Here is a 17,881-nt window from a genome sequence, read left to right on the forward strand (position 1 = left end):
CAGGCCAATCTTGGATTTAAAGATCCTAAACAAATTCCTAAGAGTTCCATCGTTCAAGATGGAAACTATTCGAACAATTTTGCCCATGATCCAAGAGGGTCAGTACTTGACCACAGTGGATTTAAAGGATGCTTACCTTCACATACCGATTCACAGAAGTCATTACCGGTATCTAAGGTTTGCCTTTTTAGACAGGCATTACCAGTTTGTAGCTCTTCCATTCGGACTGGCTACGGCTCCAAGAATCTTCACAAAGGTTCTGGGCACTCTTCTGGCGGTACTAAGACCGCAAGGAATTTCAGTAGCTCCGTACTTAGACGACATACTGATACAAGCTTCAAGCTTTCAAACTGCCAAATCTCATACAGAGATAGTACTGGCATTTCTAAGGTCGCATGGATGGAAAGTGAACGAAGAGAAAAGTTCTCTCTTTCCACTCACAAGAGTTCCCTTCCTGGGGACTCTGATAGATTCTGTAGAAATGAAGATTTACCTGACAGAGGACAGGTTAACAAAACTTCAAAATGCATGCCGTGTCCTTCATTCCATTCAAGAGACCAGAAATTCTCTTCTATGGTGGCTTTATCAGCCACATCTGTCCAGGGGAATGCCATTCAGCAGGCCAGACTGGTCAATTGTAACAACAGACGCCAGCCTACTAGGTTGGGGCGCTGTCTGGAATTCTCTGAAGGCTCAGGGACTATGGAATCAGGAGGAGAGTCTTCTTCCAATAAACATTCTGGAATTGAGAGCAGTCCTCAATGCTCTTCTGGCTTGGCCCCAGTTAGCAACTCGGGGGTTCATCAGGTTCCAGTCGGACAACATCACGACTGTAGCTTATATCAACCATCAGGGAGGGACAAGAAGCTCCCTAGCAATGATGGAAGTATCGAAGATAATTCGCTGGGCAGAGTCTCACTCTTGCCACCTGTCTGCAATCCACATCCCGGGAGTGGAGAACTGGGAGGCGGATTTCTTAAGTCGTCAGACTTTTCATCCGGGGGAGTGGGAACTTCATCCAGAGGTCTTTGCCCAAATACTTCCACGTTGGGGCAAACCAGAGATAGATCTCATGGCGTCTCGACAGAACGCCAAGCTTCCGCGCTACGGGTCCAGATCCAGGGATCCGGGAGCGGTCCTGATAGATGCCTTGACAGCACCATGGACCTTCAGGATGGCTTATGTGTTTCCACCTTTCCCGATGCTTCCTCGATTGATTGCCAGAATCAAACAGGAGAAAGCATCAGTGATTCTAATAGCGCCTGCATGGCCACACAGGACTTGGTATACAGATCTGGTGGACATGTCATTCTGTCCACCTTGGTCGTTACCTCTGAAACAGGACCTTCTGATTCAGGGTCCTTTCAAACATCAAAATCTAACTTCTCTGAAGCTGACTGCTTGGAAATTGAACGCTTGATTTTATCAAAGCGTGGTTTTTCTGAGTCAGTTATTGATACCTTAATACAGGCTAGGAAGCCTGTCACCAGAAAGATTTACCATAAAATATGGCGTAAATACCTATATTGGTGCGAATCCAAAGGTTACTCTTGGAGTAAGGTTAGGATTCCTAGGATATTGTCTTTTCTACAAGAAGGTTTAGAAAAGGGGTTATCCGCTAGTTCCTTAAAGGGACAGATCTCAGCTCTGTCCATTCTGTTACACAAGCGTCTGTCAGAAGTTCCAGACGTTCAGGCTTTTTGTCAGGCTTTGGCCAGGATTAAACCTGTGTTTAAAGCTGTGGCTCCACCATGGAGTTTAAACCTTGTTCTTAACGTTTTACAGGGTGTTCCGTTTGAACCCCTTCATTCCATTGATATAAAGTTGTTATCTTGGAAAGTTCTATTTTTAATGGCTATTTCCTCGGCTCGAAGAGTCTCTGAGTTATCAGCCTTACATTGTGATTCTCCTTATTTGATTTTTCACTCGGATAAGGTAGTTCTGCGTACTAAGCCTGGGTTCTTACCTAAGGTAGTCACTAACAGGAATATCAATCAGGAGATTGTTGTTCCATCCTTGTGCCCAAATCCTTCTTCGAGGAAGGAACGTCTTTTGCACAATCTGGATGTAGTTCGTGCCCTTAAATTTTATTTACAGGCAACTAAAGATTTTCGACAAACGTCTTCCCTGTTTGTCGTTTACTCTGGTCAGAGGAGAGGTCAAAAAGCTTCTGCTACCTCTCTCTCTTTTTGGCTTCGTAGCATAATTCGTTTAGCTTATGAGACTGCTGGACAGCAGCCTCCTGAAAGAATTACAGCTCATTCCACTAGAGCTGTGGCTTCCACTTGGGCCTTTAAGAATGAGGCCTCTGTTGAACAGATTTGCAAGGCTGCAACTTGGTCTTCGCTTCATACTTTTTCCAAATTTTACAAATTTGACACTTTTGCTTCCTCGGGGGCTATTTTTGGGAGAAAGGTTCTTCAGGCAGTGGTTCCTTCTGTATAAAGAGCCTGCCTATCCCTCCCGTCATCCGTGTACTTTTGCTTTGGTATTGGTATCCCACAAGTAATGATGACCCGTGGACTGATCACACTTAACAGAAGAAAACATAATTTATGCTTACCTGATAAATTCCTTTCTTCTGTAGTGTGATCAGTCCACGGCCCGCCCTGTTTTTTAAGGCAGGTAAATATTTTTTAAATTATACTCCAGTCACCACTACACCCTTGGCTTCTCCTTTCTCGTTGGTCCTTGGTCGAATGACTGGAGGTGACGTAGAGGGGAGGAGCTATATAGCAACTCTGCTGGGTGAATCCTCTTGCACTTCCTGTAGGGGAGCAGTTAATATCCCACAAGTAATGATGACCCGTGGACTGATCACACTACAGAAGAAAGGAATTTATCAGGTAAGCATAAATTATGTTTTTCCATCAATGCTACACAGTGTCTCATGCATATTTTAGCAGTTTTAGGGTTCCCCTTATAAGGCAAATCTTAGGAAAGAAGTGCACAAACTTACTCTTGTTTCTTTTTGTAGACAATGAAAAGCTTATGTCAGAATGCAGCTGTATTTAAAGGGACACTGAACCCAAATGTTTTCTTTCATGATTCAGATAGAGCATGACATTTTAATCAACTTTCTAATTTATTCCTATCATAAATGTTTCTTTGTTCTCTTGCTATCTTTATCTTAAAAGCAGGAATGTAAATCTTAGCAGCCAGACCATTTTAGGTTCAGCACCATGGATAGTGCATGCTTATTGGAGGCTTACATTTACCCACCAATAAGCAAGTATAACCCAGGTTCTCAACCAAAAATGGGCCAGCTCCTATGCATCACATTCCTGCTTTTTAAGTAAAGATAGCAACACAACAAAGAAAAATTGATAATAGGAGTAAATTAGAAAGTTGCTTAAAATTGCATGCTCTATCTGAATCATGAAAGAAAAAAATTTGGGTTTAGTATCCCTTTAAAGTAAACACAAACTTGATTACAGCAGATGTCAGATTGTAGTCATAAGTGTCTGCAGTTTAAAGGGACACTGAACCCAATTTTTTTCTCTCATGATTCAGATAGAGCATGCAACTTTCTAATTTACTCCTATTATTATTTTTTCTTCATTCTCTTGCAATCTTTATTTGAAAAAGAAGGCATCTAAGCTTAGGAGCCAGCCAATTGTTTATTGAAGGGGGAATTTATCCACCAATCAGCAAGAACAGCCCAGGTTGTTCACAAAAAATGGGCCGGCATCTAAACTTACGTTCTTGCTTTTCAAATAAAGATACCAAGAGAATGAAGAAAATATGATAATAGGAGTAAATTAGAAAGTTGCTTAAATTGCATGTTCTATCTGAATCATGAAAGAAAAAAATTTGGGTTTAGTGTCCCTCTAAAGTAAACACAAACTTGATTACAACAGATGTCAGATTGTAGTCATAAGTGTCTGCAGTTTAAAGGGACACTGAACCCAATTTTTTTTCTTTTGTGATTCAGATAGAGCATGCAACTTTCTAATTTACTCCTATTATTAATTTTTCTTCGTTCTCTTGCTATTTTTATTTGAAAAAGAAGGCATCTAAGCTAAGGAGCCAGCCAATTGTTTATTGAAGGGGGAATTTATCCAGGAATCAACGGGGAGAGCCGGCTGAAAAAAAATCTAACACCCCATTTAACACAGCCCCATTGATTCCTATGGGGAAATAAATTAATGTTTACACCTAACACCCTAACATGAACCCCAAGTCTAAACACCCCTAATCTTACACTTATTAACCCCTAAACTGCCGCCCCCGACATCGCCGACACCTACATTATACTTATTAACCTCTAATCTGCCGCTCCGGACACCGCCGCCGCCTACTACATTATACTTATTAACCCCTAATCTGCTGCCCCCAACATCGCCGACATCTACATTATACTTAATAACCCCTAATCTTCCGCCTCAATGTCGCCGCAACCTACCTACACTTATTAACCCCTAATCTACCGCCCCCGACATCGCCGCCACTATAATAAACATATTAACCCCTAAAACACCGCACTCCCGCCTCGCAAACATTCGTTTATTATTATTAACCCCTAATTTGCCATCCTTAACATCGCCGCCACCTACCTACATTTATTAACCCCTAATCTGCCGACCCCACTATATTAAATGTATTCCCCCCTAAACCTAAGTCTAACCCTAACACCCCCTAACTTAAATATAATTAAAATAAATCTAAATGAAACCTACTATCATTACCTAAATAATTCCTATTTAAAACTAAATACTTACCTGTAAAATAAACCCTAAGCTAGCTACAATATAACTAATAGTTACATTGTAGCTATCTTAGGGTTTATTTTTATTTCACAGCTAAGTTTGTATTTATTTTAACTAGGTAGAATAGTTACTAAATAGTTATTAACTATTTAATAACTACCTAGCTAAAATAAATACAAAAGTACCTGTAAAATAAAACCTAACCTAAGTTACACTAACACCTAACACTACACTATAATTAAATAAATTAACTAAATTAAATACTATTAAATAAATTAATTTAAATTATCTAAAGTACAAAAACAATCAAACACTAAATTACAGAAAAAACAAAACAAATTACAGATATTTAAACTAATTACACCTAATCTAAGAGCCTTATCAAAATTAAAAAATGCCCCCCCCAAATAAAAAAACCTCCCTAGCCTAAACTAAACTATCAATAGCCCTTAAAAGGGCCTTTTGCGGGGCATTGCCCCAAAGTAATCAGCTCTTTTACCTGAAAAAAAATACAAACAACCCCCCCAACAGTAAAACCCACCACCCACACAACCAACCCCCCCAAATAAAATACTAACTAAAAAAACCTAAGCTCCCCATTTCCCTGAAAAGGGCATTTGGATGGGCATTGCCCTTAAAAGGGCAGTTAGCTCTTTTGCAGCCCAAACCCTAACCTAAAAATAAAACCCACCCAATACACCCTTAAAAAAACTAACACTAACCCCCAGCTGAAAATCGGGCAGAAGTGGTCCTCCAGACGGGCAGAAGTCTTTATCCAGACGGCATCTTCTATCTTCATCCATCCGGCGCCGAGTGGGTCCATCTTCAAGACATCCGACGCAGAGCATCCTCTTCATTCGACGACTAACACAGAATGAAGGTACAAGATGGTGTCCCTTAGATTCCAATTGGCTGATAGAATTCTATTGGAACAGCCAATAGAATGCGAGCTCAATCCTATTGGCTGATTGGATCAGCCAATAGGATTGAACTTCAATCCTATTGGCTGATTGCATCAGCAATAGGATTTTTTCTACCTTAATTCCGATTGGCTGATAGAATTCTATCAGCCAATCGGAATCTAAGGGATGCCATCTTGGATGACGTAACTTAAGGGTACCTTCATTCTGTGTTAGTCGTCGGAGGAAGAGGATATTCCGCGTCGGATGTCTTTAAGATGGACCCACATCGTGGCGGCGATGTCCGGAGCGGCAGATTAGGGGTAAAAATTTTATTATAGTGTTTGCGATGCGGGAGGGCCTCGGTTTAGGGGTTAATAGGTAGTTTATGGGTGTTTAGTGTACGTTGTAGCACTTTAGTTATGAGTTTTATGTTACCGCGTTGTACATAAAACTCTTAACTACTGCCTTTCAGTTTACGGTATTGATATTGAAGTTTTAGGGTGTACCGCTAACTTTTTGGCCTCCCAGGACAGACTCGTAATACCAGCGGAATAAAAGTCCCATAGAAAAAAGACTTTACGAAGTTTACGTAAGTCGTTTTGCGGTAAGGCCCAAAAAGTGTGCGGTGACCCTAAACCTTCAAGACTCGTAATACCAGCGGTAGGAAAAAAGCAGCGTCAGCACCTGTTAACGCTGCTTTTTCAGCTACCGCAAAACTCGTAATCTAGGCCTCTATCTGCAAAATATGTTTAAAATATATATATATATATATATATATATATATATATATATTTATTACAAAAATACTAACGCCTAGATTTAGAGTTCTGCGGCCAAAGAGGTGCGTTAGCTACGCGTGCTTTTTTTCCCACGCACCTTTTAAATACCGCTGGTATTTAGAGTTCACAGAATGGCTGGGTTTTCAGTGCGTTAGGCTCCAAAAAGGGAGCGTAGAGCATAATTTAACGCCACTGTAACTCTAGATACCAGCGGTGCTTACGGACGCGGCCAGCTTCAAAAACGTGCTCATGCACGATTCCCCCATAGAAAACAATGGGGCAGTTTGAGCTGAAAAAAAACCTAACACCTGCAAAAAAGCCGCGTTCAGCTCCTAACGCAGCCCCATTGTTTTCTATGGGGAAACACTTCCTACGTCTGCACCTAACACTCTAACATGTACCCCGAGTCTAAACACCCCTAACCTTACACTTATTAACCCCTAATCTGCCGCCCCTGCTATCGCTGACACCTGCATATTATTATTAACCCCTAATCTGCCGCTCCGTACACCACCGCCACCTACATTATAGCTATGTACCCCTAATCTGCTGCCCCTAACACCGCCGACCCCTATATTATATTTATTAACACCTAATCTGCCCCCCACAACGTCGCCGCCAGCTACCTACACTTATTAACCCCTAATCTGCCGAGCGGACCGCAGCGGTATTATAATAAAGTTATTAACCCCTAATCCGCCTCACTCCCGCCTCAATAACCCTATAATAAATAGTATTAACCCCTAATCTGCCCTCCCTAACATCGCCGACACCTAACTTCAATTATTAACCCCTAATCTGCCGACCGAATCTCGCCGCTACTGTAATAAATGGATTACCCCTAAAGCTAAGTCTAACCCTAACACTAACACCCCCCTAAGTTAAATATAATTTAAATCTAACGAAATAAATTAACTCTTATTAAATAAATTATTCCTATTTAAAGCTAAATACTTACCTGTAAAATAAACCCTAATATAGCTACAATATAAATTATAATTATATTATAGCTATTTTAGGATTTATATTTATTTTACAGGTAACTTTGTATTTATTTTAACCAGGTACAATAGCTACCTCCAATTACCTACAATTAAACCTAACACTACACTATCAATAAATTAATTAAATACAATATCTACAAATAAATACAATGAAATAAACTAACTAAAGTACAAAAAATAAAAAAGAACTAAGTTACAAAAATAAAAAAATATTTACAAACATTAGAAAAATATTACAACAATTTTAAACTAATTACACCTACTCTAAGCCCCCTAATAAAATAACAAAGACCCCCAAAATAAAAAAATGCCCTACCCTATTCTAAATTAAAAAAGTTCAAAGCTCTTTTACCTTACCAGCCCTTAAAAGGACCTTTTGTGGTGCATGCCCCAAAGAATTCAGCTCTTTTGCCTGTAAAAAAAACATACAATACCCCCCCCCAACATTACAACCCACCACCCACATACCCCTAATCTAACCCAAACCCCCCTTAAATAAACCTAACACTACCCCCCTGAAGATCTTCAGCCAATCAGAATTTTCCTACCTTAATTCCGATTGGCTGATAGAATCCTATCAGCCAATCGGAATTCGAGGGACGCCATCTTGGATGACGTCCCTTAAAGGAACCGTCATTCGTCGGGTAGTCGTCGGAAGAAGATGGGTCCGCGGTGGAGGTCTTCACGATGGAGCCGTTCCTCATCGGATGAAGATAGAAGATGCCGCTTGGATCAAGATGGTTGCCGGTCTGGATCGCCTCTTCTTCCCGGATAGGATGAAGACTTTGGAGCCTCTTCTGGACCTCTTCAGCCGCCGGATTATGGATCGCCAGCCCCCCCTTGGGCTTGGATGAAGATTTCGGAGCCAGGACGGATCAGTGTGATTACCCGGCGAGGTGAAGATAAGGTAGGAAGATCTTCAGGGGCTTAGTGTTAGGTTTATTTAAGGGGGGTTTGGGTTAGATTAGGGGTATGTGGGTGGTGGGTTGTAATGTTGGGGGGGTATTGTATGTTTTTTTTACAGGCAAAAGAGCTGAATTCTTTGGGGCATGCCCCACAAAAGGTCCTTTTAAGGGCTGGTAAGGTAAAATAGCTTTGAACTTTTTTAATTTAGAATAGGGTAGGGCATTTTTTTATTTTGGGGGTCTTTGTTATTTTATTAGGGGGCTTAGAGTAGGTGTAATTAGTTTAAAATTGTTGTAATATTTTTCTAATGTTTGTAAATATTTTTTTATTTTTTGTAACTTAGTTCTTTTTTATTTTTTGTACTTTAGTTAGTTTATTTAATTGTAGTTATTTGTAGGTATTGTATTTAATTAATGTATTGATAGTGTAGTGTTAGGTTTAATTGTAGGTAATTGAGGTATTTTATTTAATTTATTTATTGATAGTGTAGTGTTAGGTTTAATTGTAACTTAGGTTAGGATTTATTTTACAGGTAATTTTGTAATTATTTTAACTATTTTAGCTATTAAATAGTTCTTAACTATTTAATAGCTATTGTACCTGGTTAAAATAAATACAAAGTTACCTGTAAAATAAATATAAATCCTAAAATAGCTATAATATAATTATAATTTATATTGTAGCTATATTAGGGTTTATTTTACAGGTAAGTATTTAGCTTTAAATAGGAATAATTTATTTAATAAGAGTTAATTTATTTCGTTAGATTTAAATTATATTTAATTTAGGGGGGTGTTAGTGTTAGGGTTAGACTTAGCTTTAGGGGTTAATCCATTTATTACAGTAGTGGCAAGATTCAGTCGGCAGAATAGGGGTTAATAATTGAAGTTAGGTGTCGGCGATGTTAGGGAGGGCAGATTAGGGGTTAATAAATATAATATAGGGGTCGGCGGTGTTAGGGGCAGCAGATTAGGGGTACATAAGGATAACGTAGGTGGCGGCGCTTTGCGGTCGGCAGATTAGGGGTTAATTATTGTAGGTAGCTGGCGGCGACGTTGTGGGGAGCAGGTTAGGGGTTAATAAATATAATATAGGGGTTGGCGGTGTTAGGGGCAGCAGATTAGGGGTACATAAGGATAACGTAGGTGGCGGCGCTTTGCGGTCGGCAGATTAGGGGTTAATTATTGTAGGTAGCTGGCGGCGACGTTGTGGGGGGCAGGTTAGGGGTTAATAAATATAATATAGGGGTCGGCGGTGTTAGGGGCAGCAGATTAGGGGTACATAAGTATAACGTAGGTGGCGGTCGGCAGATTAGGGGTTAAAAAATTTAATCGAGTGGCGGCGATGTGGGGGGACCTCGGTTTAGGGGTACATAGGTAGTTTATGGGTGTTAGTGTACTTTAGAGCACAGTAGTTAAGAGCTTTATAAACCGGCGTTAGCCCAGAAACTCTTAACTACTGACTTTTTTCTGCGGCTGGAGTTTTGTCGTTAGATTTCTAACGCTCACTTCAGACACGACTCTAAATAACGGAGTTAGAAAGATCCCATTGAAAAGATAGGATACGCAAATGACGTAAGGGGATCTGCGGTATGGAAAAGTCGCGGCTGGAAAGTGAGCATTAGACCCTTTCGTGACTGACTCCAAATACCGGTGGTAGCCCAAAACCAGCGTTAGGAGCCTCTAACGCTGGTTTTCACAGCTACCGCCCAACTCTAAATCTAGGCCTAAGGGATTAAAATCTCAAAATTTTCTTTTATGATTTAGACAGAGAATACCATTTTAAAAAAAGTTTCCAATTTACTTCTATTATAAAATTTGCTTCGTTCCCATGATGTTCTGTGTTGAAGGAATACCTAGGTAGGTGTCTGGAGCACTAAATGGCAGGAAATAGTGCTGCCATATAGTGCTCTTGCAAATGGATAATGTTCTTGGAAAACTGCTGCTATATAGTGCTCCAGAAATGGTCCGGCTCCTAAGCAAACATCCCTGCTTTTCAACAAAAGATACCAAAAGCACAAAATAATGTATATTAGAAGTAAATTAGAAATCGTAGAAAACTGTTTAAAATTGCATGCTAAGGGGCCAAATTATATTATGATGCCCCTGTTTCTGCACAAGCCTTTAGGCTTGCCAGAAACAGTAGTTATGAAGCAGCGGTCTGAAGACCGCTGCTCCATATCTGGTCCGCTGTCTCTGAGGTTGTGGTTTTCAATCCGCCCGATCCTATACGTTCGGGCTGATTGACACCCCCTGATTGGCCCGCGAATCTGCAGGGGGCGGCATTGAACCTAGAACCGCTTGCGCAATGATAAATGCCGACAGCGTATGCTGTCAGCATTTATCGATGTGCGGCAGACATGATACACTACATCGTATCATGTCCGTCCGCATTTTAATATATTGGCCCCAATATCTCAATATGAAAGAAAATGTTAGATTTAATATCCCTTTAAGTCTCTTTTTCCTTTAAATATTGTGTTTTGTTTTCTACTACAATGTCCCTTTAATTTAAACTCCTATTTTAAAGATAAACCATTGGTTCTGTTAGAGCTCAGTTGAACAGTCTTTCCTAATTTATTATATAAGACTCCAAACAGATGAAGGAGGAAAAAAACGAATACAAAAACACACATGGAAAATTAATAAAATATATTTAACAGTTTCCATTTTTCCTGTAGGTATAATACTGATGCTAACATACTCACCTATATACATAGTAGAACACCCCCCAGAAAACTAAACAAATGGTGTTTGCCAGTCAAGTAACAAGTGACATTTTGTAATTATTCTGTAAAAATAATCTAAACTAAACTGCTTCATTTTGAAACAAAATAAATTTAATGTAAATTTTAATATTTTACTTGGTTCAAAAGAGGGTTGTTATAGGTAAAATAATAATCTATATATATATCTATAGTTAATAGAGTAGCTATACTTTTACTCCTTTAATATTAACCAAGAAAAGCCACACATAGCCACACACAACCCTTTAAAAAAAGAATTAAATGCACATTAAAAGTGTAGAAGCCATCTGAAAAATGTGTTAAAAGACTAGATGTGTTTCACCTCTTATATGAGGCTTTGTCAGTATTAAAGTAATGGTAAATCTCAGACTTTAAGAATGTTGCAATGAAATTTATATTAGTGTACAAGCAAACTGCTTAATCATTTTTTTTAAAAAAAGTGTATATATATTTTATAATAAAACATTTTTAATCCTACTTGGTATCTTCTTGTACGCCCCCCCCCCTTTTGTTTCATGTTTTGGCTGGGCTGTGACATAGATGAAGTCCTACTCACTCTCTCCATAGGCTTCCTAAGGACTTTCAAGGGGCTGGACTTCAAGAATGTCATATGACACACACAACTGATTGATGTTCATTGGAATTGTCCTTAAAAAAAAAATAGTTCATCCTAGTGGGCTGGCATAGCATTGTAATACAAGCATTACTATAGGCACGATTTTAACCCTTTTCACAGATAGTTTTAAAAAAAAATGTACACATATACTTTTTTTTAATGGCAAAGATTACATATATATCATTTGATCAGCTAAAGTTTACCATCTCTTTAACCTAACTGTAGCGCTCTAGATGTGAATTGCTGAATAGTTACGCTATAAAAGGCAATTAGCAAGAAATGTAAATTATTTCATCAGTAAAATGCCCACAAGCACTTCATGTGTTATCTGTGCTCATTTTATTACCACCATTTTTATACCAGGATTTTTTTTATAATTTAGGTATGGTTAATACTGTGATTTGTTTCTTCAATGAGTTTATTTATTGCCTGTTATTGCTGTATTAAAAGATGTTGATGCCTTTGTCATTTAAGGCATACTAAACCCACATTTTTTATTTCATGATTCATATAGAGCATGCAATTTTAAGCAACTTTCTAATTTACTCCTATTATCAATTTTTATTTGTTCTCTTGGTATCTTTATTTGAAAAGGCACAAATGAAAGTTTAGGAGCCGCCCATTTTTGGTTCAGAACTTGGATAGCATGTGCTGATTATTGGCTACATTTACCCACCAAACAGCAAGATCTACCTTGGTTCTGAACCAAAAATGGGCTTGCCCATAAGCTTTCATTCCTACTTTTCAAATAAAAATACCAAGAGAACTAAGAAAAATTGATAACAGGAGTAAATTAGAAAGATGCTTAAAAGAATTTTTGTTGTTTAAAAAGAAAGATAATCCCTTTATTACCCATTCCCCAGTTTTGCATAACCAACACAGTTATAATAATACATGTTTTACCTCTGTAATTATCTTGTATCTAAGCTTCTGCTGACTGCCCCCTTATTTCAGTTCTTTTGACAGACATGCAGTTTAGCCAATCAGTGCTCACTCCTAGGTCACTTTACATGCATGAGCTAAATGTTATCTATATGAAACATGGGAACTAATGCCCACTAGTGGTCAAAATGTATTCAGATTAGGGGCAGTCTTTAAGGTCTAAGAAATTAGCATATGAACCTCCTAGGTTTAGCTTTCAACTAAGAATACCAAGAGAACAAAGCAAAATTGGTGATAAAAGTAAATTGGGAAGTTATTTAAAATTGCATGCCCTATTTAAAACATGAAAGTTTTTTTTTACTTTACTGTCCCTTTAAAGACAACATTTGGGTTTAGTATGCCTTTAAGTTGATATGTATCAAACCATTGTCATCATAGTTTTAAATTCAAGGCAAATGGCCGTTTTGGCATATTAGAACTACTATGCGAAAAGATCCCCAGTAGAATATCGTTTTGGAATAAAGGTAAAATTATGGTGAGGTGCAAGAAGCCACTTTTGACATTACTTTTTTTTTTGCATGCTACTAACCAACCGTTTTGAATTCCATTAAATCTGTGCAGATTTCAGTAGCATGTCTGGTGGTAGAAGCTGTTAGTAAAGGCAATATGACATCGGTGAAATCTCTCAGAACACTGAGGGCATTGCGGCCTCTTCGAGCCCTTTCCAGATTTGAAGGCATGAGGGTAAGGGTAAATAATCTAGTAAATCTGTCTCTAACTGATTATCTTCCTTTCACAGGTCAATAACATTGTTTTTTCCTCCCTTTTTAGGAATATTCTGACATGAACAAGAAAAGCGTTAACGTCCTGTAATCTGTAAAGGGTGAATTTCAGTGTTTATTGTTAAAGGAGCATTCTAGTGCAAAATATCCATGCTCTAATTGGTAAAGAGCATACAATTTTTCCAGTCAACGCTCCAACTCTATATATTTAACTCCCACAAAGGGGTTAAACCTATAGTTAAAGCCCTGCTCAAGAGCTGCAGAGAAATGCTAGTCCAGTGCAGGAAACAGCCAGTGAGTTATCAGCAGCAGCAGTCACATGACAATGACCATTACTGGCTGTGTTCAGATCTGCAGCTACAGGACTCTAGATATGTGTTAAACACCTTTGCAAGGGTTCTTTAATTTAAATACAATACAGGGGACAGAATAACAGGGCTTGGAGTAATTTAGCACTACCAATACATAAGTAACTCTTTAGGGGTAGAGACTAGTTATACTAAATGGGAAACAAAAATGTAACCAACATGGAAACAACTCTTTATAGGTGCAGGATGTAGCTCTTTTCTGCTTTAATCCCTTTTTTTTCCTCATGCAGGATGGTGATTTGTCACTTGGATACATTTCTTTAAGAGGAGCATGTGATAGTGGTAGGATTTTGCTAATAGCTCGGATTCTGCTTTATGTCTCCATTCAGGTATCTTTAATAAGCCTCATAGCTACTGCCTTTGGATTCTCCGACATGGGTCCTATTAAATCTCTTAGGACCCTCAGGGCTCTGAGACCATTAAGAGCATTGTCACGTTTTGAAGGGATGAGGGTAAGATTAAGATGGTAAATAATGGGGTCCCTTTGATCTTAAAGCATGTCAAGGACCCCATTACATTTGAATTTGTTGTTGGTAGATCTGTATATAAAATGGGTTTAAGCTCTGTTAAAAACAGATGTTTACCCATTTCATATACATTAGTTTTTTTAGTTTTTTATATATATTAATAATTTGTTTCATCTCTGTAGTGGGATTTATTAAGTAAAATATCCCAATGCACAGAATGAAAAGAGTAAAAAAAAAGATTTCAGATGAGGGTACCTCAGTCTTGTATTAATTCATGCAATGAATTACATCTGCCATAACACTACAGGTGCCCAAATTTTACAATGAGCTTTTCAAAATATTGGATATCTTTCAAAACATTTTATTTAGTTATAAACACATATATACATTCATTGCAATTACTTTCTTCTGAAATATTTACAGTTTTTGCTAGCATGCCAGTTGTACCAGCTTGTGTTTGACTGCATGTTCTTCTGACCGCTACACCCTTGCTTATTTGTATAGATGCCATAATCAGCACTTGTGTTTTTTTTGCATATGCATCACATTTATTTGCTATCCTATTTGTATTGGTCTTCACAAAGCATGTTTCTATAAGTATTTTAGCAACACAATAGCATGTACTTTGATTCCACAATGTCTGCTCAGTCAATATTCATTGTGTATTAGAGTGTGCGGCTGCTAAAATGCTTTTGCCTAAATACATCACACTACTTATTGCAAACCATTTACATACAACTAGTATTCATAAATGCCTTGCATACATTTCTTGCAGATTCATCTTTATTCATTATTCTGAAAAACACAGAACATATACATCGTAACATAATAGATTTTATATTCTTGTGAAATGTCCATTCTCTATCTCTATAAGTATAGCTGGAAATGTATTATTATAATTATTGTTTATTTATAGAGCATCAACATATTATGCAGCTCTGTAACATTACAATTGCATAAATCATAAGGGCAGAGGGCACTGCCTTTGAGTCACATCTTTACATAAAATGATCAACAGGACAGGTAGACTTGTGAGCTTACAATCTAAAGGAAGTACATGGGGAAGTAGAGGGAGAGGGAAACATAAATAGTAGAGACATCTTAAAGTAAGTTGTATGCATCCCTGAAAATATATATTTTTAAAGAGCACTCAAAGTTTTTGAGACTAGTCTGACTGAATTTGGCAAGTAGTTCCATGCATCTAGAAAAGTCTTGCAGACGAGAGTGTGAGGAAGTAATAAGAAATGATGAAAGAAGTAGGTCTTGATCAGTGCAGAGGGGGCGGGTTGGGGAATATTTGTAGACAAGGGCTGAGATATAGGAGGTTGCAATGTTGGTGAGGGCTTTGTATGTTAGCGTCAAAATTATGAATTTTATCCTGAGGCTAAGAGATGTCAGTGGAGATGTTGGCAAAGAGGTGCAGCAGATGCAAAGTTGTGCTTAAGGAAGATGAACCTGGCAGAGTCATTCATAATGGATTGCAGTGCTAACAGGTGGTAGTGATGGAGACCATAGAAGACATAATTGCAGTAGTCAAAGCAGTAAATGATAAGGCAGTGGATAAGCATCTTAGTTGTGTCTTTAGTGAAGTGACAAATATTAGAGATATTTTTATAGTGGAAGCAGCAGGAGTTAGCTAAGGACTTATTGTGGGGAGCAAAAGAAACTTCTGAGTCAAGTGTGACCAGAAGGCAGTGGGCCTGAGGGGTAAAGGTAATTGCAGAGTTGTCCACAGTAAGTGAGATTTTGGGAATGGGGAGATTATTAAAGGGAGGAAATAGAAGGAGATACATTTTATAGAGGTTCAGCTTTAGATAGTGAGATGTCATCCAGGAAGAGATATTCGCTAGACAACTGGTGACACAAATCAGCAGGCAAAGAGGAGATATCTGATTCAGAAAGGTAGATTTGGGTGTCATCAGCATAAAGATGATACAGAAACCCACAAAGACTTAATTAAAGAGCCTAGTGATGATGTATAGACTGAGAGAAGAAGGGGACCTAGAATTGAGCCTTAAAGTACCTCAACAGAGAGGGGTATAGGGGAGGAGGATACACTAAAGGAACAGTTATAAAGGTAGGTATAGGGACGCAGTAGAGCTGTGTCACAAATACACAAAGATTGAAGGGTCTGGAGAAGCAGTGGATGGTCAACAGTGTCAAAGGCTACTGAGAGGTCTTAAAGAATTAACATGAAGTAGTGGCCTTTAGAAGAATGTGTATGCAGTTTCCTTACCAGTGTAAATATATCTTTGAATTTGTCATGCATTGATCATATTTATTAAAGTGAAGTTGTGTAGGTATATGTTTTAGTTGAGACATATAGTTTCATACATTTACTTGATGCATTTAAAGGGACAGTCTACACCAGAATTTTTATTGTTTTAAAAGATAGATAATCCCTTTATTACCCATTTCCCAGTTTTGCATAACCAACACAGTTATATTAATATACTTTTAACCTCTGTGATTATCTTGTATCTAAGCCTCTGCAAACTGCCCCATTTTCAGTTCTTTTGACAGACTTGCAGTCTAGCCAATCAGTGCCTGCTCCCAGATTACTTCATGTGCACGAACACAGTGTTATCTATATGAAATATGTGAACTAACACCCTCTAGTGGTGAAAAACTGTTAAAATGAAAGTGGTGGGCTTCAAGGTCTAAGAAATTAGCATATATATATATATATTGGGTTTTCGAGTTCGTATGCATGCAAGTTAAATTGCTCTCATATTACAAAATAAAAGTAAACACAATTGCTTTAGCGAAATTGAAGTTAACGCTCGTCGGGTTAGCGTGTCCTCAGAGCTGTGGTTAACTGTTTTGTAAAACAAAAAAGTGTCACAAATCAAAAAGATATTACACAATACAGTTACACAATAACACAATCTAATAAAAATTATTAAAAACATATTGTACAAAAAAATCATAAGGGCTCAAAGATATGAAATCTCAGGTGTTAGGGAAACAAAAGGGAGGCAAAGGGATTTAACATAGACATACATACATATACATGTCTAAAGATGGATATGTATATGTGTAAATATGTATTTATATGTGTATATATGTATTTACAGACATATATACACATATAAACACAAAAATACATATGTAGACATAAATAGAATTGGAGCCCTTTGCAGTTAAGTAGATGAAAATATGTAAAAGCATATTTATGCAATATTCATTTTTAATCATGTATATATGTATAAATATACATTGTACCAAAATGCCATCAGATATATGTAGAAATATATATTTATGAATAAGAAGAACATATTCTGCTTTGTGAAGAACATTGGAATGTGAAATATTCATATTTTCATGTCGGGTTATCGCACTTGAGAAAATGCGATCGGATTTGCGCACGAGTGGGGTGTTAGTTTCCCCCCCCACACTATTTTGCTCCATTGACTTCTATGGGGGAATAGGTTGTTGCGTATGCGATATCCTAAGTTCGACTTTTTACGTACATCAGGTTAGTGCAAGAGCAATAGCTTTTTACGTTCAACTCATAATATAGGCACAACCCGATGTGCGCAAAAAGTTTACTTCTAGCACAATTAGCGCTCTAGCAAAAGCGCTAAATAGCACTCCAGTTGTAATCTGGCCCTATATCTTTAAAAGTAAATTGAGGGTTTTTCCCACAAAACAAAGCAATCGTCTGCCCCATAATATTTACGGTATCAGCAAAATTTCAGGGAGAATGAAAATGGAAGA

General features: G+C 38.0%; 1 protein-coding gene across 1 annotated transcript in view; it reads left to right on the forward strand.

Moving 5' to 3' along the window:
• Positions 1-17,881, forward strand: part of LOC128660139 (sodium channel protein type 4 subunit alpha-like) — a 659,663-nt gene that overhangs the window by 532,127 nt on the left and 109,655 nt on the right. The window contains 1 exon segment of the mRNA XM_053713786.1: positions 14,024-14,146. Coding sequence (XP_053569761.1) covers positions 14,024-14,146 — 123 coding nt within the window.

This window comes from Bombina bombina, chromosome 5 (assembly GCF_027579735.1).
Source record: "Bombina bombina isolate aBomBom1 chromosome 5, aBomBom1.pri, whole genome shotgun sequence".
NCBI lineage: Eukaryota > Metazoa > Chordata > Amphibia > Anura > Bombinatoridae > Bombina > Bombina bombina.